The sequence below is a fragment of the Vulpes lagopus genome, chromosome 7 (genome assembly GCF_018345385.1).
Source record: "Vulpes lagopus strain Blue_001 chromosome 7, ASM1834538v1, whole genome shotgun sequence".
Taxonomy (NCBI): Eukaryota; Metazoa; Chordata; class Mammalia; order Carnivora; family Canidae; genus Vulpes; species Vulpes lagopus.
This window is the reverse complement of record NC_054830.1, coordinates 57745759-57769604: the sequence shown is the minus strand read 5'-3', so window position 1 is coordinate 57769604 and position 23846 is coordinate 57745759. Positions and strand designations below refer to the sequence as shown.

At 54.6% G+C, this 23846-nt stretch overlaps 1 protein-coding gene across 2 annotated transcripts; it reads right to left on the bottom strand.

Moving 5' to 3' along the window:
* Positions 1-9252: 9252 nt before the first annotated feature.
* On the bottom strand, positions 9253-23428 carry KLF15 (Kruppel like factor 15). Of its 2 annotated transcripts, none has more exons than XM_041761942.1 (3): positions 23296-23428; positions 18050-19150; positions 9253-10400 (listed from the first exon to the last, which is right to left on the bottom strand). In XM_041761942.1, the coding sequence occupies exons 2-3, from the start codon at positions 19123-19125 to the stop codon at positions 10232-10234; spliced, it is 1245 nt and encodes a 414-aa protein (XP_041617876.1). In that variant the 5' UTR covers positions 19126-19150; positions 23296-23428; the 3' UTR covers positions 9253-10231. The 2 variants fall into 2 exon arrangements, with proteins under 2 accessions (XP_041617876.1, XP_041617878.1); XM_041761944.1 differs by lacking the exon at positions 23296-23428 and adding an exon at positions 20211-20432.
* Positions 23429-23846: the final 418 nt, after the last annotated feature.

Genomic DNA, 23846 nt, shown 5'->3' with positions numbered 1-23846 from the left:
CAGTCAACAGTGAGAATAAGCATTTCCCCACTCTGTATATATTGTTAGTCTTCTACATTTGTTCAATCTAGCCAGCATAAATAGGATAGATTGTTGTTTTTATCTTCCCCTGTGTATTTCCAAAGTCAAACATCTTCTATATCTATTTGGCACTTGGCATTTTTTTCCATTGCACACTTTTCTGTTGGAATTCTTACTTTTACTCACTAATTTATAGGCATTTCAGATATATTTGGATCATTTAGCTCACACATTTCTCTCTACATCTAATTCTTGTCCTTCTAACCTTATCCATAGTTGTCTATTCTTTAAAAAAAAAAAAACAGATTTTATCCATTTCTTCACGAGAGACACACAGAGAGAGAGGCAGAGTCGCAAGCAGAGGGAGAAGCACGCTCCATGCAGGGAGCCCAACACGGGACTCGATCCCGGAACTCCAGGATCCTGCCACGGGCCGAAGACAGGCACCAAACCGCTGAGCCACCCCGGGATCCCCCATAATTGTCTATTCTTAAATCAAGATCTTAAATGTTGCTGTCAAAACTATCTTTCCATTTTGGCTTCTGTTTTATTATTTCTTGTACTTTAATAATTGGCCCTTTAATCTGGAATGAATTTTGTGCATATGGTGTGAGGTAAAGTTTTACCTTTCCTCATGCCTTATGAATAACTAGTTGTTCCACTACCATGTATTAAATGTATCTTACATTGAATCCTGTATATACTCATGTCTTTTTCTAGAATATTTATCCTGCTTTGTGACTTATTTGCCTTTGTCAATTCTAATACCACCTATTAAAACTCTTACTTCTATAGGATGTTTCCATACTTCCTAAGGCAGGCTACTCACCCCAGCACCACCACCAGCACCACCATGATGCAAAATTGTATTGTACTCTTGTACATTTACATTTCTAGATAAACATTAAAACCAAGTAAAGTTCCATTAAAAGCAGTCCTCTTAGGATTTGTACTGAAATTGCATTGAAGGGTGGATTAACATGACAAAAAAAATGGGCATCTTTACAATTCTGAGTCTCTGATACAGGAAAAATGGTAGGCAATTCTATTCAGTCACTTATTTAGTCTTTTTATGTTTTCCATTAAAGTTTTATTATATATTCTTAGACATTTTTGATCAGTTTACTGCCACGTTGTTTGTGATTTTTCCTGCTGTGTGAAAGTGATGAATACTACTCCTTATTATAGCTTTAGTTGGTTTTTGAGCATATGGTTGGCACCAGTGATGATTGCTCTATTTATCCATGCCCTTTGCTGTATGACTTCACACTCCTCTCACTTGGGGAAGTCAACCTATGCCACCCACTGACACTAGCCACAAGACCTACATTAGTCAATGGGATGTAATGGAGAGGACATGAGCAGAAATTTGAAATGGGCTTGTACATTGGAGCTTGCTCTCTTGCCTTCACCAGGTTTAGGGGCCACCATTATTAGCGGTTACCATGTGGGATCCCAGCTCTGCTTCCACTATGAAAACATGCCCCACCTGGCCCGCTGGACCCAGCTAAACTGCCCCAGCCTAGCTCGAGTTAGAGCAGAACTCCTCGCCGAACCATCGACACATGAGTGAGGCTAGCCTAGATCAGTGGACCCCTGGCCAGCCCACAGATACATCAGCTATAATGTTAAAACACTGCTGTTTTAGAGCACCACCTTTTGAGATTGGTCATTATGCAGCAACTGATACCTGACATAATGACATGTAAGTAGTCTAATTCCACATGTTTATCTTGCATCTGGTCACTAAGTGAGCAGTCACGAATTCTGGTGGATCTTCAGTTGATTGCTCTCTGACTATCTGGATAATTTCATTATGTACAGATCACCCTGTTTCTTCTATTGTCTTTCTTTGTTGTTGTTGTCGTGGGCAAGGTCTTCACAAATAATATCAAGGTCATCTTTATGTTTGTGTGTGTGCCGGGAGTGTGCTGTTCTTTGTGAATACAGGTGTTATTATGGGACCCAGTGTCTCCAGCAGCCTGAGAACTTTTCCCTAGACACAGTAAATTTGTCTAGCATCCTCTTGTAGGAAGAGCAGGAGAGGTGGAAGGCAGATGTGAACTGATATGAATGGATTTCAGGAGATAGCATGCCCCTACCCACTGGAGGCCAGTGTCAACATGGCAATAGGGGGTGGAGGGAGAGAAAAAGAGGCCCTTAAGATCCTCCCTCACCCTCAACTTCATGAACACAAACTTGAGAGTCATCAGCCTCCACCACAGGGTGCCCAGAATATCCACCTGTCATTTTTAAGTGAGACTTAACTGCTCAGTTATCCAAGAGTATAAGCACCCCTGGAAACAGGCCACTACCCTCAAGTCTCAGGCCTCACAAGACCAGGGCATATATTAGGGGATCCTTCTCATGGGTTGCAAGGCCTGCTCCTCTGTGGGGGTGGAAAGTGTGAAGGCATAAAAGAATCCGGGCCCAGGTAGTATTCCCAGGTGTCTGGCATTGAATGTATAGCTTCCTGTTAAGGAAAACGCAAATAAAACCTGTGAGATGTACATGACCTTTAAAAGCCACTACAATTTCTGATTGGGTTTATCTTGTTTGTTGCTTGATACTTAAACAGCAGTGGCTTGAACACATTGGCTTATAGTTCTTCCTAGTGTTAAGTATTCAATGGTCTGTGAATGAACTCTGAGAAGACACCCATTACACAGAGCCCCATGATCCTTTTGCGGAGGGAATGAGCTTGCCCTCTGCTAGACCCATCTGTGCACTAGATACCAAGACGTCGGTGCTGGAGAACGTCTGATCTGACAAATGTCTGTTGGAAGAATACTGTGTTCATTTAACAGAAATGTCTTATTATGTTTCTCAGTGTGAAGCAGATGGGGACACTGAGGGAGTACTCGAGTAACAATGAGTAGTAATAAACATAACACCAGCAATAACAGCTTCTGCTCCCTGCCAGATGCTCCTCTAAGTACATCTAACGTTTTAATTCATTTTGTCTGCACAATGACCTGTGTATGAGAGGGAGACCCTTCTCATTCCACACAGGTGAAGAAATGGAGGCAAGGAGAGTTATAGGAACCCAGAGTCTGGCTCTAAATTCTTCTGTGCATTTAAAGAGGTGGGGAATTTAATGTCCTGGGAGGAAGAGAAAGGTGGCAAAGGGACAGATTCAAGAAGCAAGCCCTGGGTGCCTCACAGAGAAGGTGGCAGGTAAGTACAGTTTAGTCTCTGGTTGTATTTTATACCATATAGTTCTATCATCTAAATTATAAATAACACTATATAATACAGTTGTGCTCTCTAAACTCTATCTGCATGCATATAGTTATTATGTTATTGTTACTTTAGTATCATATTATAGTTATATCAGTATATGTTATATACAGCATATTGTATATGCTACATACAGTATATTATGTTATATATTAAAATATGTTATAACTATATTGCTTATATATTATAAATTATATTATTATAATACTACTTAGTATATAATTTATTTTACACTATTTCAACAGAAGCATCAAATAGGTATTTTCCAAGGGAAACCATCGGGGCTAAGGTGCCCCACAAACCTCCAGGGAAGGTCACACAGATGGCACTGGCCAGAAGGGCTGGACTCTTAGAACCCTTGGAGGGGTCAAGTGTGACAAACTGGTGCTGTGGGTAGAAAGAGTCACTGGGGGGCATCAACACTACTTGCAAAACAAGTCAGCTAGAGTGAGAGGAAGGCACAGGTGTCCCAGAATGCATCTCACTCTGTATGGAGCAACATGGGTCTGGAACATCCTCTGAGGGGGCAGTCATTCACTTGTCCTGCAGCAGCCCCAAGCCAGCAGGAGTGTCTACCTTGTTGTCCGGGGGCTTTGTGGGACCTTTGTGCCATCCACTTTGCTGTGGGACCAGAGAGGTGGCCCTCATTCTTCTTTCGAGCTGAGCCCTCTGGGGACAATCATTCAATTAGTTACCAATTTACCCAATAGAAATGGCACCTGGCTTCACGTATTCGATGTGTGCACCAGACAAAGACTTCTCAGGGAACAGGGTGATATAAAATAGGATATCAAGAAATGTGACTGATTTGAATTACTCTTCTAAGAGGCCAAGACTTCTTGGGGACAGAGGCATCTCATGACTGGCGTGCCTCAAGCATTCACACAGCTTCGAGTCTGTTTGTACAGCCTGGGCCTTTAGAGCCAGATTACTGACTGGTATTACAGTATTACCTCTTCCTTGCAAACTTTACTTCTCTTTCTGTTACAGTATTTGACATCTGTCTTTTGACTTTAAAACCCATTTGCAAGTATCTAGACTCGGCTCTACATAAATGTATTTTCATTCTTAGATATGTCCCTCTATGACCTCCCTGCTCTTATGCTAGCTCTTCCTTCTGCTCATCTCCCAGTTGGTTATGTCTCTGATGTCATCTTTTGATGAGAGCTATAGTGATCCCATTCCTCACCTGTGCCAGCAGCACAGAGTTGAGTCCAGTTCCCAGAACTAACGTTGGGAACAAGCGGGCAATGAACAGCCCTGGGGAGCATCCCTGGGTCTCTATCACAGGCATATGCTGGCCTGTCCTCGTGCCTGAAAGGCTCTGAGAGTCCCCCCACAGGTGAGCTGAGACAGGGAAGAACCAATGGTAGTTGGAGAGTTTCTTGGTCTAAGGGTCCAGATCTCTTAAAATAGGCTCGTTTTTCAAGGCTCCCGGGGGAGCCCTTCCCACGCAGGACCGACAGGGCTGCAGCGTGCAGCAGGACCTTATGAGATATGGCTGCTCTGAGCTCCTGCATCCTTATCTCAGATGCTCTCCTCCACTGGGAGACCCCTCTTCAGTTGTCACATTTTTCCCCTTTCCACCTTATCACTCATTGTCCCCTCTTGTCCACCATGCAATGGGTCTGTTGTTTTAAACACAATTAACTCCATCTTCACAGAACCCGCGGGTCAGAGTTATCACACTCACTTCACAGATAAGGATTCTGAAGTTCAGAGAGGCCCTCTGAGCTTACACGGCCTCATTCCAACTAAATGCCTCTAGGAGCCACCACTACGCTCTCCTGTCCTCCAAGAGTGAGATGATTTCCCAGTCCTCCTCTTATATGTGTATATGGTCAGAATTATATACTATGTTATATCAGTGTATATGTCATATATTAGTATATATGTTCATAAATTACATATTACTATATACCATATGTTAGTGTATTATGTGTTATATATTATTATATTATATACATTATATATCAGTGTATTATTAGTATATCATGCATCTTACATATTAGTGTGTTATATAATAGTATATTATATATTAGTAGAGTACATGTGCTATATATTTGTACATATGTTATTTTTCTGGAGTCTGATCCAGACTCCCTGGTATCCAGCTATTGGTGCTGTGTTTTCTGCCCTCCATACCTATGTATCTCATTTCCACCCTTCCTTCTCCACTAGTTCTGAATAGTGTCTGGACTTCGCTTGTCCTGCTTGCTGTACCAAAGCAAGCTTTAACTCTGTTGCCATCTTTGTTTCATTGTGATTTTCCCTCATCCTTTCTTTAAGATTTTATTTATTTTATTTATTTATTCATGAGAGACACAGAGAGAGAGAGGCAGAGACATAGGCAGAGGGAGAACCAGGCTCCCTGCTGGGGGCCCAATATGGGACTTGATCCCAGGACCCCAGGATCAGGACCTGAGCCAAAGGCAGACGCTCAACCACTGAGCCACCCAGGTTCCCCTCTTTCTGCACTGTCCTGTTGCTCTTCCGCTCCAACCTGAGCATGCTCTGTGATCTCCCAGCAGATGGACAGTAATAGGAAACCTCCAGCCTTTCCTGCCTTGGATGGCTGAGGTACATGCTCTCCTTGACCCTTCCAAATGCTGCCCCCTTCCACCTGTGGTCTTCTTCTTTTCTTTTCTTTTTTTATGTATACATTTTTTATCGGAGTTCGATTTTCCAACATGTAGTATAACACCCACTGCTCATCCTGTCAAGTGCCCCCCTCAGTGCCCGTCACCCAGTCACCTGTGGTCTTTGTCCATTTAGACTTGGTGTTTGTCACACAGAAGGTAGACTTTGTCCTCGCTCTTGGTCCCCTTATGTGACATTCAAAGCCCTAGCCACACCAACTGCTGTCCAGGCTAACACACCCGTTCCTCCCAGCATCTCCCCTGTACCCACTGCCCAGGGCCTGGGATACTCTGAACATGCGGGGCACAAGAAAGCCCTAGAAGCCTTTCTGCCTCTGTTCCTCAGCCCCCATGGCCCATGTAAAGACTCCGGGCTCTATCCAGCAGTAGACAATGATGACCTGATGAGGTTTCGTTTTGTTTACTTTCATCCATATGAGTCAGGAAGGACTCTGCCATTTGCAGCCTTGGCTTGTCAGCAAAAGCATCTTAGCTCCTCCTTCCCATAGTTTCCCTCTGAGACCCCCTGCTGTCCCTGGAAGCCCAGCTGTTGGTCTCATGCCTGTCTGTGACACCCTCTCTGAGAATGTGGAAAAAGCCACAGGTCAGCAGACCCACCGGGCCCCCCATGACTCTCGCACGCTGCATAGGTGCCACTCTGCCAGGTTTCAGGAGGACAACAGGGTCCCTTGTACGCCCAGTGCTAAGCGTGGCGCATGCACACACAGTGCAAAGGCAGCTCCTATGCTCCGCTTCACTCTCCTGTAGTGGAACCCCTGCATTTTAGCTGTGCACACAACCTCTCAGATCAAGACCACATTTTCCAGCTTCCCTTGTGGTGGATGAGGCCATGTGACTAGGTTCTGGCCAAACAGACACGAGGGGACTGACTTGTGAAGGGAATAGAACACACTGCCTCTCACCTGCTTTCTGGGGGCTCGTCTGATACCCTGGCCAGTCATCTTGCACCAAGACCAGAGTGTGGCGGGGGACAGGAGGGAAGAAGCCTGGCTATCCCATGCCAGAGCCACCTATCAGCTGAGGCTGCTTACTTCCAGATTGTTCTAACAGGGAAAAATAAATTTCTATCTTATGGCAGCCACACTGTTTGGGGATCTCTTTGTTATAGCACCCTAACCCATACTTTGCCTGGTACTGTGCTCAATAAATGGTACTTCCTCCACCCTCTGTGTGCCTTGGGGAAGGAGTATTGTGCAGGGCAGGGTGCCCAGGGTTGTTAAGGCTGGGGTTTCTGCTCTGCAACCAACCAGACTCCTAACACGAACAGTTAGGGGCACACTGACCGGTGTCTCCATCTGCTTTCTTGGCTCGCAGGCCAAGAGAGACACTACTTTTCCCATCACAGAAATTACAAAGGGTAACAACGGTGGTGGCAGGGGGGTCTCTCAGAGGCAAGAAACAAGTCAGATGCCTCAGCAGAGCTCTCAAAATTCTCATGGGTCTCACCACAGTGGCACTTGTGCAGGCCCAGGCCACAGCAGAGAATGGAGGCCCTGCCTCTCCAGCCTCTTCATCTGGTTGAGAGGACACTCACACCCTAGAACGGGTCTTTGCTGTTGTTCAAAGTCACACTCTCCCACTTACTGTTCACCAACCACGCTATGATGTGAGGACTATCATGTCCATTCTGCAGGGTGAAGAAATTGAAATCAGAAAGGTTTAATAAACTTGCCCAAAGTGGAGTGAGAGGCAGTTGTCTTCATGCCCACATCTCTTCACTCATGCCACACTCCTTCTGCCTTGCTGTCCCTACCAGCCCTCTCTCAGCCAACCCTTCCGGGAAGCAGAGACCTGGACCATGCTGCCCACCCAAGGCAGAGGCCAACACACAAATCAGGTGGGGAGTCGGGAGCCCAACCTGAGGATGATGGCTTGGACCACCCTGCACATGTGGCCAGCCTCGCCTTGGCTAAGGGACTGCACACACTGAGACGAGGGGAGTAGCATCCTGGGTCAGTGCCTGCATCATAGGGACATGTGCTCACTGATGTATTCTTCCTCCAGTATGACTATCGTGACCTCCACTCTTTCTCTTATCCAGGCTGCATTGCTTGTTTGTGGATAAAGAAAGGCTACGTTAAGGCACCTGGGAATCAATGCCTCACTTCCCTGGAACGTGTTTGACTACAGAGGGTACGTCTGGTCAGGGGCAAAGGGCAAGGGTCACAAGGCCGAGTCCTTTCGCCAAGAACAGAGCTGGTCAGGATGGGGTGTCCATTCTCCAATCACCATGCTGTATGGTGGGTGCAGCTTCATGTCTGCCAGCATCCACCAGACAGGAAAGATGACAGTAGCGGATGGTTCCTGTCAGCAGGAACAATGGCTTCCCCCTTCTGAGGTACATGATTTCACATACATGCAAGCATGCGTGCACACATCTTGCTTAGACATCTCTCTGCTGGAAATCCATGGGTGCATCACCACCTTCCACCATCTCCAAGGGTGTCACTAAGAAACACTTGCTGCATTTGCACTGGGCTCCTGGGGAAAGAACCACTCTAGAAGGTCCTCACCTCTCTATCCATGTGGATGGGACAACTGGGGCAGCCACTGAGCCCAGCCTGCCCTGCCCAACTTCAGCCACCCACTGGAGCCCCCTCACTAGCTTATAGACTCTCTTTGTTCTCCGGCTCCCATTGTCTCCACCTTCCAACCTACCCAGGGCAGGTGGATGCATTCAGATCTCAACTGTGCAAGCACATGGTGGAGATCCCAAAAATTGGGGGGAGTTCGAGAGGACTTGTCTCCCCAGAACTCAGAGTAACTCGAATGGGTGGAGATGGCGGTCTCATTGCATATACTGGTCTCTCCAAGCCTCTTCTCTACTAGTCAACACTGAATCCATTCATAATGTCCCAGGCAGGTGGAAAGAACATGCCATTTCCTAAAAGGAGTCTCCTCGGCACACCATGCATACAGTGGGTGCACAGTAGAGGCTAGGAGGACTACACAGAGAGCATTGAGTGAGCATCTCCAACAGTAAATCAGAGTAGAGGTGATCACTGAGGGCCTGGCCTAGCAGTTGACACGGGGATTGGGGCTGGATTCGGGTTTGTGGAGAGACGGAGCCCTCCAGAAAACTACTGTGAGCAGAAACCCCACAGCCAGTACAGAGGTGAGGCTATTTTGGGAAGCCTGCACTGCTGTACCAGGGGCTGAACCCCGAAGGGGTCTTCATGTCTCTCTGGGTACAAATTAAGGTCCTCTAAATGGTGCGAACACAGACACAGAGATTCAGCCTTCAGAATCACCCCCATTTCCTGGCAAAGCAGCAGAAAACAGCCCATGAATGCCATAAAGTTATTGAGTTCGTTTTTCTTTTTATTGGCAAAGTAAATATATTTTTATGAAGGACCAAAGAAAATATACATAATTGTAACATATGTACACCAGCTTTATAGATTTTTTAATTTCAAATTTACACAAATGTTGACATGTTATTAAAAGACATTTTATGTAGATGTACCTATGTACAGCTTATTTACATACATTCATAGGATGTGAAATAAACCTGTCAAAACAAGCTAGTTCATTTGATATTAATTTCTAGACAAAATAAGGAATGCATTTCTAAATCAGGATTCGGAGGCTCTATCTAGTTCTCCTACACACAATGCAGCCTGCTCCCCTCTTCTCCAAGGTGACCCTGGAGGCTGGTGCCTGGATTTGTCTGGAACAGGATGAGGGGATGAGCCATGCTGCCTACAGATGCTCCGGGGCTGGCCTGCATCCTCCGCCCTGCACTTTAGCTCAAGCACATGCGTGGCCAGACCCCCTGCCTAATGCCCCATCTGCCAGGGGCCCGGATCTGCACCCTGACTGCCCTGTTCCTACCCCTCTGCTGGTCAGGCTGAGGGGCAGATCCTGGGGCAAAGCACCCCCGCGCCGCCGGGCGCCCTGGACTTCTGGCCTGCTTCCTCCTCCCCTGCACGGCTCCCTCTGGGACCTGACATTTCAAAACCGCACATTGCTTCTTCTGAGCGAAAGGTGCCAGCCTTGGCCCAGGCAGGGAGCCGTGGGAGGAGGTCCAGGCTCCCAGCGCCCAGCGCAGGCCAGCCCGCGGAAGGCACGAAGGCACGGGGGCGGGAGGGCCGGGCCGCTGCTAGGGGCGCAGCCCCAGGGCCCAGGGCGCCAGGTCTTCCCCGAGGGGCGGCGGCCGGGGCTCCGGGCTCCCGCCTCCCGGGGACGCCGCCCTCTTCCTGCACCTCCCGGGCTTCAGAAGGTGGGTTGGCAGCATCGTCACGTCCTAATTAAGACGCAAATAAATTATTGCTACAAAAGAACGGGGAGGGCGCGGGGGCGGCGGGCGCTCAGTTCACCGCGCGCACCGAGCGGCTGCTCCGGGGAAAGCGGTGCACCTTGATGTGCTTGGACAGGTGGTCGCTCCGCGCGAACTTCTTCTCACACACGGGGCACTGGTAGGGCTTCACGCCCGAGTGCGAGCGCCGGTGCCGCGACAGCTCGTCGGAGCGGGAGAACCTGCGGGACACGCACGCTCCTGTGAGCGAGGCCGCCCCGCCGCCGGCAGGTGCAGGACCCCGGCAGGTGCAGGACCCCGGCAGGTGCAGGACCCCGCGCTTCTGCGGAGTCCCGGGGCAGTCACCGTCCCCAGCCCGTCCCCCTCCAGGGCGGCACCAGCCGTCAGCAAAGGGCTCAGTGCGGGCGCAGCGGTCGGCTCTGAGCGTTGGGACCCGCTGTCACGGCCACGGAGCCCAGGGGCTACTCCACCGCACCATCTTCCCCGCGGTGGCCGCGGGACCACCCCGCCCGCCTGCGGCTAAGCCTCGGGCTGCCCACTGGGCAGAAATGCGGGGTTCCATGAGGGTCTGCGGGAGGAAGCGCCCCCAGAGGGGAACTGAGGCCGGGGGAGCACTCAGGGAGCTCTCCAGCGGACAGGGGTAGGGTCTCCACCAGGCAGCTCCCCCACTCCTAGGCACCGCCTTCCTGAGGCCCCACCGCCAGAGCTGGCCCCGAACCAAACCACACCCCTGCAAGGCACTTCTGAGAGTTTGGATGGTTCCCCTGGAACCTCCCTCTCTGGGCCTCAGCCTGTCTGGGAGCAAGGGCTCCCACAGCCCAGAGGCCACTGAGAATGAGCAGCTGCTGATGGGAGAGGTAAGGGTCCCAGCCAGCCACATGCTCAGACCACTGACTTCAGGGATTTGAAGCTCTTCCCACCCCCAGGAGCCTCATCCTGACAGTGAGATCCCACTCCCCACACATACACACTGTCTTCCTCTGCTCTACCTACATTGGTGCATCCTGGGACCCCCTTGCCACAGGACATTTGCACATTCGGTTCCCTCCATCTGAAATGCTTTCCCCTCCCCCTCTTCTTGCTCCCTCCCACTCATCTCTTAGAGCTCAGCTCAAATGTCAGTTCCTCAAGGAAGCCCTCCAGGACTGCATCCCACTCTAGGCTCCCCTGGCACAATATGCACCTCACTTTCCTGGCCCCACCTCTGTGTAATTTTAAATTAGTTTTCAACTTTTTGATGACTGTCAGCCTGTGCCATTAGACCATCAGCTCCATGAGGAAAGACATGCATGTCTCATTCCCCATGGCCCATCCCACAAGCAGCCTGGTGCATGGCAGGTGCCCAGTAAGTGCATTTACATGAAAGAGTGAACACAGCAAACACCTAGGGGAGGATGGAGGGTTGTTACAGGGAAGCCCTCTCGAGTCCCATTGTATGCACACAGACACGCTCATGTGCACACCACACAATGCACATGTACACACCAATATACACATGCCATACATGTGCATGTCACAAACACGGATGTGATGCACACACATCCATGTAGCAATCACATGTGTGGGTGCACATGCACACACGTAGAACACATGTGCACACACATGCACACATGCACAGGTACCAGGCCCAGCAGCCCCTCCCTGAACCTATGGCCACACAGCCAGAGGTAGGTTAGCTGGAACAGCTGTCCCCAAACCAGCTGATGGGTAGCCTACCTCTGGCCTGCCCCTGTGGTTGGAAGCCTTAATGCCACAGCCTGCCAAGGACTAGAAGGACCCAACAGAAAATGCCCTGGGGAAGGCTTAGTTGAGAAGTAGGAAGCCCTAAGCATCAAACAGGGAGCCTGGCCCAGAAGCACAGAGGACAGGCAGCTCAGACTGGCTAAGTTGCCTCTGGGGCCCAGGGTGTTGTCCCAAGAGAACTGCCAGGCTTCTGCACTGTGAGGCTGGCAATTCCACTTCCTATCCCAGAGCCCCAATTGGGGCTGGCACAGAGCAATGCTCTCAGCATATGTTTGGAATGATAGAAGCCTGACTGGCCCATTTGCCCGATGAGGAAATCGAGGCTCAGAATGATAAGGGCCTGATCCAGCATCCCCAACGTGACAGAGCAAACAAGGCCAGGGCAAAGGTCCTGGCATAGCACCCTGCTGTGCCTGCCCATCCTGGTGACTGCAGAGTGCTGGCCTCCTCCACATTGCTTGCCTGGGTAGTGTAGGCACTGGAGCCCTGAGCCAGTGAGGAAGTGACCTTGATGCACCCTGGAGGTCAGAGCCTGGACCATGCTCCCAGGCCAGGGCCACCTGCCCCCAGTAGGACTTGAACACACAGCTTCTGAATAGTGGGTCTACCCAGGGCAGGAGCAAGCAGAAAGCCACAGAAACAATGCCACCAGCAATATCTGAACCTTTCCAAACACGAGGCACCTTTCTGGTCAGGGAGGCAGCAGGATCAGTCCCAGAGAACTGGCAATAACACAGCAAAAGCATGCAAAAAGGACAAGGGGCTTGCTAGGGTCACACAGTCAGTGGAATGGCTGGATCCTTCAAGGCCCCCAGGCTCTCCACTGAGAGCCTTGTGTGGTCCTGAGTGAGCTCCAGGAGCAGCCTGGGTCTGTTTCCTCACTCATCCAGTGAAGACCTTGGGATTCTGGCCCACCTTCTGGGATTTGTCCTGGAGACCAAGGAGTTGACACAAGGAGTGGCCTCTCATCATGGGAACACCGAGGGAGCCAGGCCTGAAAACCAGCTGTCCCCACCTATAAGCCTCTTCCCTGCTGCCTCAGGGTCCTATGACCTGCGGTCCATCCCCGGGAAGTAGAGCCCTCAGAAGATCCCTACCTCACACCCTCACACACATTCTTCTGGAGAGCAGCCACTGGAGGAGCCTGGGGGCCACACAATGGGAGGGGGGCAGGTGGCTGAGATGCAGACCCTGCAGGCGGTGAGCTCTGCCACCCTCCGATCAGATGACCTGGTCAAGCTCTCTGAGGCTTAGTTTCCCCACCTGGAGATGCAGAAATGACAGATCTGCCTCAGAGGACTCTGCACGTGGCAATCATTCAAGGACTGTGAGCTCTGATTACCTGCAAGGAGCTCTGATTACCTGCTGATGCCCAGGAGCACATGGATCAGTACCATGACTCGTGCTCCTGAGGTGCCAGAGAGAGAAGCAGCCAAGAACATCAGCACCACAATGGGCACACATGGCATCTTTGTGCAAAGTGCCCCTTCCATCAGCCAGAAAGCCATACTGTAAATCGTCAGGTCTTGAGGACTACAATGGGAATGGTGCTCCCTGGAGTTGTACAGTGCACAACCTGCCCAACGACACTGGGAGCTCTACCAAATGGAGGGAAGAGGTTAGAGAATGTGTCGTTGAATAGGAGCAGGCCACTGGGTCTGAATCCTCTCGCTGCCACATCCTGGCTCTGGGTCCTCAATCCTGCAAGTACCCCTTTCTGGGCCTCCCACGTCCACTGAGGATGACCATAGTACCTGCCACACAGGGCTGCTAGGAGTTATTAATATTTATATTAGCTGTGGAAGGAGGGTATTCTTTCTGGATGGGACGCTTGGCCATTCCGGAACAGGACGTTCTGCTGCTGTGAACAAAGGGGGCCTGTGTCTGAGCATAGCAAGGAAACTTCTAGGAAGGCAGGCAAACAGCCACTTCCCAGACAGTTAGATCGGGATAGGGAAAGTCTGGTTTGGGCCCCATTAAGGGTGCCAGAACCATGTCCCGGGGGGGAGAGGACAAGGAATACTGGGTTCAGGACCAAAAGCAGAAGGAAGTGGGGGCTGGTTACATGGCAAATGACGACCTGGGTTGGGGGGAGCACCATTCATTTTACAAAGGGGTACAGGACACAGTGCCAAGGCCAGAACCAGCCCAACAGGATAAAAATCAAACTGCGTACCAGGGCCACTGGGAAGAGAGGCAGCCGTGGGTGTGGTAAGCTCCCCATATGAGAAGACAGGCAAATATGCAGAAGTGCTCCCTAAAGATCAGCTGCAGGTGGAGATCCTCCCTCCCACCGCTTGAGCAGGCCACCTCCCACTGGAGGTCTGCCTGAGGGGGTGGGGGTGCAGGAGAGAGACCTGAGTCTGGGTGGAGGAGATCAGGGGGCAAACAGCCTGGGTTGAACTCCTGACTCTGCTACTCACTAGCTGTATGACCAAGGAGAACTTAACTGTCCTGTACTTCAAATTCCTCCTCTATAAAGGGGACAATGACTGATGCCTACCTTGTGGACTTGCTCGGAGCATTAAATGAGTTACTTTGGAATGTTCAGAGCTCGTGTTAGGAGCTACTGTTACTGCTGTTGGTGGTGATGGCTCTCTTCTCCTAGCCCAGAAGCATAACACCTGAGAGAGCTGGTGGCCTCGTTGGGGAGAAAGGACACTGAGCCAGTGTACCAGGTGTACAGGGAGAGAGGAGGAGAGAAAGGCCAGCCACGCAGCTGCAGGCATCAAGTTCCTGGTGGGAAAGGCATGTCCACCCAAAGGGGGTGGGTCAAGTAGGGCTGAGGGCACCGCCAGAGCCATGCTCATTAGCTCCATCCCCATGGGCTCTCTGGAAATGCAGACTGGTGCCTCCATGTTACAGGGCTATTGTGAGGACTCAACGAGCTTATCTATGTGACACGGGCAGAACAAAGCAGGGAGCATCGCCAAGACCAACGACCACTGCCATTACAGGAAAGTGCTAGAGACAGAGGACACACAGGGAGCAGAGAGGATGGTGGCCTGGGGGAGTGTGCATTGTGGAAGGGAGGTTGGCAAGCAGATTGTGCCAGAATGAGAAGTATGGATAGAAATCTAAGTGACCAAAGCACACAAAAGGGCCAGAAGAGCCTCATAAGGTAATGAGTTCCTCATGGCAGGAAGTATACAAGCAAGTGTGGCCATTTGTGGTGCTCTGAGCACCTTAGAGCACTGCCCAACACATAGTAAGTGGTCAGAAAACATGGCACATACTTCTGCCGTCCTGTCCAGACCAAGCTGCCCCAAAACTGGTCTGTCTTCCTACTCAGCTCCTGCAAGGGCTCCCCCCATGTAGGAGGGACACGTAATCTTGTGTACATCTCCAGGGCCTCAGGATTCCTGAAGGCCAACCAGGGACTCTTGCATTCTCAGAGAAACAGCTCTCCCAAAAGGCAGGCACCCTCAGCTCCCTATGCCTCCATCACCTGTAACCCAACAAAAGCCAGACCCCATTTCAGGGGAAACTTGGGAGAAGCTGGGGAGGCCCTCTGAAGACCTAGGAGTGGCTGGAGGCAGGGAGGGCTCCGGGTCAGCTCCACAGGGACGGCACTATGCAGGCACACCCCATGCCTTCCCCTGCCCAAAGGATCCTGGACAAGAAGACTAGTGCAAAGGCCCATGCAGTGGAAAAGCTGAATCTAGCTCTTGCTTGCACACCTCCTCCCATGGGAACTCACCAGCTCCAGAAGCTACCGTGTTGGGGCTGAGACCTGCCTCCCGAAGCTGTCCTCTGGGCTGAGGACTCCACAGAAGGCAGGTCCCATCCTCCTGGGGAATGGGAAAAGTGGGCAGCCTTCGCCAAGGACCACACTGCTCGTCCCCTGGCCCTACCCAGCCCCATTCCTTTTTTTTATTTTTTTTAATTTTTATTTATTTATGATAGTCACAGAGAGAGAGAGAGAGAGAGAGAGAGAGAGGCAGAGACATAGGCAGAGGGAGAAGCAGGCTCCATGCACCGGGAGCCCGACGTGGGATTCGATCCCGGGTCTCCAGGATTGCGCCCTGGGCCAAAGGCAGGCGCCAAACCGCTGTGCCACCCAGGGATCCCCAGCCCCATTCCGACTGGAAGGGCCACCACCAAGAGTCAGGAGTGGCCGGGGACAGGGCCCAGGAAGATGAGACCAGTGCTCTGTATGGCCAGATGCCCAACCCCTCCACAGCCCACCACCCCCACCCCCCCACCAAGAGCAAAGTGCATCCAAGATGAGCCCCTATGAGGCTGGCACCCTTCTCAGACTCTGCCCTTGTATGGTAACAGTACCACCCACAAGAAGGGGGTGGTGCTGGGCATCCCTGCGCCCCTGACCCTGATAGGGAGCAGGCCCTCCCCTTCAAAGATGAGGAAGCGGAGGCCTGGCCTGGAGGGACCTCCCCAAGGGCACACAGCAAGCCGGAGGCCTAGGCGGAGGCTCCCAGCTTTGGCTGCCGGCTACCCCCAGGCCAAGCTGTCACAATGCCCCGGCCTTCTACAGTTGAGCACCTGCCTCTACAGCCCATGTCTCGGCTTCTCCCCCCACCCAAAGCTCTGACCACCAACACTGCATACCTCCTACTGCGTCGGGCCTTACAGGCCACCCCACAGGGGCCCTTGGCACCCCAGGGCCCACCCCAGACTGTGGCAGGAGGTTCAGAGAGGCATGCGACGGCAGCCACTGACACCCTGGAGCCAACGCCATAGAGCTGGAGCACAGGCTGTGGGGGAAGCCACGTGGGCCTGTGAGATGGGCGCCTTTGGGGCAGTGGCTGGGGGGACCATTCCCCAGGATGCTATCTGGCCAAAGTCCCTTCCCTGGCCCATTTGGCACTCTGTGGATGAAGGCTGCTTCGTCACTTCAGAGACTCGGTCCCAGATCCGGCCACAGCCTGGGCCAGCCGGGACTCCAGGGCCAGCATCTCCCAGGAGCGGCCAACCCTCCCGCGCTCCCAGAGGAGTCTGGTCAGGGAAACAGAAGCTGCCACTGCTCTGCGTAGGTCACACCCACGCAAATGCCCAAGCATGGACGAGGGCCACAGACACGTAGTCACGTAACACACCACGACACGCATGGAGAAAGCAGGACGCACAGCTGCACTCCCACGGTGAGGTCAGCACACAGATGAGCACGCCCTGTGGCCCTGTCTCACGCACATACTCACAAAGCAGTAGCCGCGCGGCAAAGCCTGGGAACATACGGAAGCACATGCCACCCTCCCGGATAGGCTGCATTCCCCCAGGGTCCTAAAAACTGGGGAGAGCGCAGCTGTGGTAGCCCTGGGCATGGGAGCTCTTGGCCACCTGCTCTTCGGGGAAAGGTGCACAAGCCCACCTGAAGAGGGTGGGCCATACCCGGGAACCCATCCAGCTCCATCACCCACTGGCTGGGCAGCCCGGGCCAGACCGCCGCCCTTGGAGAGCTGGTGTCCCCTGCTGTCCCACACAGGGTAGAGTCTGGAAGGACGATTCCACCTTTACTGCAGCACCTCCCCACCTGATCCTCCCTCTCGGTTGTCCTTCACAGTTTCCCAAATATAGCTTCAAGTGCCTCCAGGGGAGTAAGGACCAGGCACAGCCCATGTGTCCAAGAACATCTACAAGTAAAGTTGGTTGGAAAAGCATTTTCTGGATGTGACTTCTCTGATATGACTCTGGGGGCTGGAATCCCGTTTACTAAGTGGTGTGGCCCTGGGCAGGTTACCTGCTCAGCTGTAAGGTGGCAGTGAGGGCAGTACTTACCCTTACGGGCGCTGGGAGGCCTAGAGGGAGCGATGCCCCCGTGGCACGGCCCCATGGGAGGCACAGCCCTTCCTCCATCCTCTTAGCTGGCCCCACAGGTACCAAAAGAGCCCTTCTGCCCAGGCCCGGCTCCTCACCCTCAGCCAGAGCCCTAGCGAGCCTTACCTGGTCATTATGAAACCGGAGACCAGTTGGTTTCAGGCTTTGGTGCTCAGCAGGGACCAGGAGCCCTCTGGGCAGCCGTGCCAGCTCCGGCCCCGCTCCCTGCCTGTCCCCCCACCTCCTTCCTAATCAGCTCTATCTAATGGTGAACTGGGCCTTGACCACACACCCAGGGGATCAGAGGCGAGCCGGTGTGCTCGCTGCCCAGCCTGTCACCTATCATACTGACCTCCAGCCGCAGCCCGGCCAGGTGCAGGCAAAGGGCTTCTCGCCTGTGTGCCGGCGCAAGTGCGCCTTGAGGTGGCTGCTCTTGGTGTACATCTTGCTGCAGCCGGGGAAAGTACATTTGTGCATTTTGATGAGTTCTGCTGCGGGGTTCTTGGGGAACTTCTGGCCCATGAGGAGGCCAGTGGAGCCGGGCCCCAGGGGTCCCGACCCAATGGGCTTGGCAGCGATGGGCACAGGGGCGATCCGTACGAACTTGGAAGGCAAGTTCACATTGGAGGACGGCACCACCTGGGGCACAAGTGCGAAGGTTTGACCCTGGATGTTGACCAGAAGCTGGGCAACCCTGACACCTTCTGGGGCCTGCCCAGGGGAGGCCGGCTCCGTGCCCGATTCCTGCTTCACCTGCACAGGCTGGATCTGTAGCAGCACGGGGATGGGGCCATCTGATGCGGGCCCCCCAGCCGGGCTCTGGCTGCCATCTGCACCAGCACCGCCCAGGAGGGGAGTGCAGCGCTCTCTGCCACCGGACCCGGGGTGGAGGTGGCTCCTGTGCGGCCCACCTGAGAGCTGGCTGCAGGCCTCCGCGTTCTTGCTGTTGCTCTCTGGCGCCTCCTTGGCCCCCAGCTCCATGTTCTCCTCCAGAAACTCTTCAATCTCCTCCAGGGTGGGCTGGAAGGGCCTTGGGACATCATCAGGGTCACCCACAGGAAATTTGGGGAAGCAGAAATGCTCCCCCTTGACAGGTGCTGGTGTCCTGCGCCAGGCCCCCCAGGCCATGGGACCACTGCCAGCCCCGATGCCACTGCCACCACCACTGCCCAGGGTGGCCTGGGACAGCAGGAAGTCCAAGATGCTGTCCTGGCCCTCAGCACCCAGGCCACTGCTGTAGCAGGAGCAGACGGCTTGTGAGTCCGGGCTGGCGCAGGAGCAGAGGCTAGAGGCGTCGCTGTCATCCTCCGAGAGGGGTGAGGGCAGCATGTGGTATGCCCGTCCACTGGCTAACCTGTCACCCAGGTAACCAACTGGGCATTTCGGCGACGAGAAGGTCTCGTCCACTGGAAGCAAGTGGTCCACCATGCTGGCCTGGCCGTGCCGTTGGCGACTACAGAGAGGAACAAAGGAGGCCTGGTCAGGAGGACGGCATGCTCACCTGCCACCTCGAGGGCCTGTGCCCCCCCACTCTGCTGCCTGCCCATAGTCTCTCATTACCAAATGCCTGGATCCTGTCTCCATCCCATCCCGTGGGAGAACTTTGTCTGCAAGAGTGTTTTCCGAAATTGCACCACCTGTTTGCAAAAGAGCGCTCTCCAAGCCCATTGCACAATCCGGGTTACTTTTGGTTTCAAACAGGTTTTCCAGAACAATTCGGGAAAGAACACACATGTACCCGTCTGTGAATGACTGTGAGTACATGTGAGTGACAAAGGACGCAAGGAGGCTCTCCGGACCCTCAAACCGTCAAGGTTGGGGAGCCCCGTCCAGCCAATTGGAGTGGCTGCCTTTCCGAGGACACCTGACCTCAGCTCCATTCTTTTTGAGTCACTGGAAGGGGGGTAGAAGAGTGGCCACTTGCCCTCTGACCCCTGTGTTGTTGAGGCTTGCATAGGGTTGCCAGGTTGAGCAAATAAAACTACAGGCCACCCAATTAAATGTGAATTTCAGGTTTGAAAAAACAAGCAACTTTTAACATAAGTATATCCCAAACGTTAAACAGGCCATGCTCATATTAAGAAATTATTTTATCTGATATTGAACCTTAACTTGGCAGTCTATATTTTGATTAGGCAAGTCTAATTTGTGGCAAAATATATATATATAATATATATATATATTAAAGATCCATCTGTGGGTCTCCATCTTCACAGGCTCTGCTCCCCCACCTGAAGGAGGGCAGCTCATCCACCCTCTCGTTCTCACACCCCTCCAGCCTCAGCTGCCTCCTCTGTGAAATGGGAATGGCAGGCACAGAACAAAATGCCCTCAACTGCGCCAGGACATTTTACTGAGGCTCTACCACTGAGTGGACAAGACCCTGCCCCATGGTGATAACTCATGATACAAAAGTGGTCCCGGTCCCAGAGCACTCCCACAGCCACTACCCCATTTGACTTCGCAGGAGATGAGATAGGATGCCCTTGGCCTGTACCCCACGGAAAACTCACCACCTCAGGAAGGCCCAGATAACTCCCGTCTCCCCCCTAGACCATGAACTGCATGAGGGCAGGCTGGGCTGCTGGGTCTCCACTGTGTTCCCAGCTTCCGGCGTGGCAGCTGGTGCCCAGGAGGGGCTCAGAGAATACCAACAGAGAAGAGAGGGCACATCTGCGTCCTCTGAAGGCCATGCTAAGTCCGGTGTCCAAGGAGAGTCAACAGCATAACGGCTGTAATGGGGCCACCTCCATGGACCTTTGTCCCCGCCCAGTGACCAGTGAGGTTCAAGGAAGAGGGAAGGGCTACATCTGAAACCAGAGATTCTCTGCTGCCTGTCACCACTCTGCACCCAGCCCTGTGCTCTGTCTCAAGGCCTACTCCTGGACCTGGCACACGGTACTACTCACCGGTCAGCAAGTCAACAAGCCTGGCCAGCAACAGACTTCTCAAGGCCAGCCAGGATCATCGTCAGCTGTGTGCTCCCCAAATTTCAGTTTCCCCACCTGTTCCAGGCCCCAGTGACCTCAGTTCCCCACTAATCCAGGAAGCTTCACAGAGCTCCAGGAAACTAAAGCAAGGTACATGCCTTCAGCAAGTCTGCACCCCAGGGCCGCTTTGCCAAGAGGATATTCGACTCTTCGATTTTAAATACTCATGTGAGGATTCAAAACTGGCAGTTTTAAAATACATGTTATTCACCAAATCAGGTGCTGAGAAGGAATGCAAGTGCCAGATGATTTGAAGGGCAACAAGCTCACTCTGGGCCCTAAGCCCCACTACCACCCCTTTCCCTCACCCTCTGAGCAGGAAGCTCTGCTCCTGCCTCTGCAACTTGGCTGGGCAAGCTCAGGCGGGTGGCACAACCTCTCTGGGTCTGTGTGTGGGTCTGCTGGGTGGGGACGCTGCCAGTGGGACCTAGTGCCCAGGCTGCTGAAACAGTTCAGTGAGTGGACACAGGTTGAACACTTGTTACAGGGGCTGGCACACGCAGGCCCCAGTCAGTACCAGCCACTAGGATTAACCTTCAATTAGGTGAACACACGATCCTTCTGCCCCTCTGCTGTGGTCCTAAGGAATCAGGAGGGCTCCAGCCTTCCTAGATCTAGAATAGGCCATAACCGGAGGTGAGGGGCGGATCAGGTCATGCTCCTGCCCACTTAAAACTCTTCCCTGAAATGTGACCATCAACTGACTATTTATTACATGACAGCAAGGAGTTACTGTGAATATTTTAGAGTGTGATGATGGTATCAGAGTTGATGACTGAGACATTCACAGATGAAATGGTATAAAAAGAAGCACCAGGGAAAAGAAATTAAGCAGAGTAGGGTCGGGTAGGAGAAGAGCTCCAATAAATTCCCCAGGAAATGTGACCCCGACTTCTCCCAGCAGCCCAGCACCTGGGCCTTGCCCATCTCTCCCAGGCCTCACCTCCACCTGCTCTAATCCACGCTGGCTGTGCCCTCACTGTGGGTCCCTGTGGGTCCCTCTTCTCCCCCGCCTCCCCGACCACCAGGTGGGAGTGCCTTGATTGGACCCCAGCTCTGAAGTCACTGCCTGGGGGGGCCTCCCCAGACCACCCTCTGTGAAATCATCCAGCAGCTGCCCCCCCCCCCAAACTATCTTGGTTATGTGTTTGTGTACCGTGTTTTCTGTCTACCTCCCCACCAAAATATAAGCTGTTCTGACTATCCCATCCACCACTATCCCACAATCTAAAACAAGAGCCGGTTGAGTGGGTGAGAGATGCTTGGGGCTGGCAGGCAAGAGGGAGGGGTGTGGAGATTCCTCCAGCAGTAGCAGGGCCAGGGTCAGGCACGAGAGTTTTCCCGCGGGGCTGAGCCGCTGGGGCTGCACACTCAGGCAGTGAGAGCAGAGCAAGGGCGCTGGGGCCACCGCAGGCGCCAGCGACACAAGAACGGGCCGCCAGGGCTGCAGGGAGCCGGCTGGGGCGCTAACCCAGGGCAGCACACGGCGCGGCCACAAGCACTGGCTGCGCGCAGGGGGAGGGGACGCGCTGTTCCGGGCACCGGCCCGGGCCTACAGCCGGACTCCGCCCCCTCCCCCGGCCGGGCCAGGCCTGCTGTTTATCCTCCCGGGGACACAGCGGCTGCAGGAACAACATGTAATTGATAACAAGCCCAGCGCCGGCCAAGGGCTCGCCATTGGGTCAGCGTGCAAATCACGGGGGTGGCGGGTGGGGGCCGCCCTTCAAAATAAGAGTCTCGGCTCCCTGCGCCATCCGCAGGCCCCCAAAGTCGCAGAGCCCAGGCGTCCTCCCACCTGTAGGACGGCAGGGGCTCCCAGGAGCCACCTGGTCCTTGGAGAAAGGTGATTTGAGGGACTAAAGCTTTTTTTTTTTTTTTTTGGTCAGCTGCCCAGGGACAGGGTGAGAGAAGATCCCCTCTAAGTCACGGGGGGGGTCCTTTGGGAATACCACGGTGGGGAGCAAACAGGGACCCCAGCAAGCGACGGCCGCGGTGGGGTGGCCCGTCCTCTGCCCCGGCCCCGCCAGCCCTGCTCGCCGCGGACCGCACCAGGGGGCTCCGCGCAGGCGGTCGGAGTTGGGGGCGCGAGCCGGGCGGTGTGCGCGCAGGGCGCAGGGCGCAGGGCGCAGGGCTGAGTCCCGTCGTGTGCCCGCGCGTGTGCGGGCGTGGGGCGGGCGGCGCGGCTGTGCCGGGGCCTGACACGCTCGCGCGTGGGCCGCCGCGGCACGGAGGCACGGACCCCCGAGGCGGCCCGCGCCCCCTCCCCGAGGCCACGGCTGGGGGCCGGCAGGAGCCCCGCGCCACGGCCCCTCCCGGCCCGGCCCGGCCCGGCCCGCCGCCCGCCGCCCGCCGGCTCCGCCCGCCAGGCCCGGCCCCGGCCCCGGCCCCGGCCCCGGCCCCGCCATATGGGAGCGCCGGCCCGCACGCGCGGGGGCAGTGCCCACGGCCGGGAGCGGGTCCCCGGGCTCGCCCGGCCCCTCCGACCCTCCCGGCGCCGGCGCGGAGCTGCGGACCGGGCGCGGGCTCCCGCCGCCCCTCGGCCCCGACCGGCCCCGGGCGCCCCGAGCAGCGTCCCCGCGGCCGTCCGGCCCCCCCGAGCCTCTCCCACCTGAGCTGGGCGCACGCCCGGCAGCGGCCTGGCCCGGCGGTCCTGGGGCTCCGGGGCGGGCCGGGCGCGGGTCCTGCTCGGGGCGCTCGCCCGCTGCCCGCGGGTCCCTGCGGCGGAGCCCGACCGCCTGCCGCCCGCTCGGCCTCGCTCCCCGCGGCTCACGTGACGCCCCGGGCGCCGGGAAGGCTCGCAGGAGGCTCGGCCCCGGGCGCGCGCCCCATTGGCCCGCGCCGCGCGCCCCCGCCCCGCCCCGGCCCGCCCCTCCCGGAGCCCCCGTCCCCGCCCCGCCCCGGAGCCCCCGCCCGCCCGGCCCGCCGAGGCGCTTTGGAAGGCAGCTCGGTCCCGGCGACAACGGGAGGCGCGGACAGGGCCCCGCGGACAGGGTCCCGAGGCGGGGCGGCCCCACCCCTGGCCCAGCTCGGGCGGGCTCCCCGCGCCACCGCGCCCGGGCCTGGGCCTCCCCAAGCCTCCCGGCGCTCCACGCTCCCGCAGGCCCGCAGCCGCCGGACAGCCCGCGGGGGGGGACCCCGAGGCCCAACGAGTGCCCCGCC

Coding starts and splice junctions, on each gene's coding strand:
- KLF15 (XM_041761942.1), bottom strand. CDS start 19,125: ATGGTGGACCACTTGCTTCCAGTGGACGAGACCTTCTCGTCGCCGAAA. Junction 10,401..18,049: donor TGGCCGGGCTGCGGCTGGAG/GTCAGTATGATA, acceptor CGTGTCCCGCAG/GTTCTCCCGCTCCGACGAGC.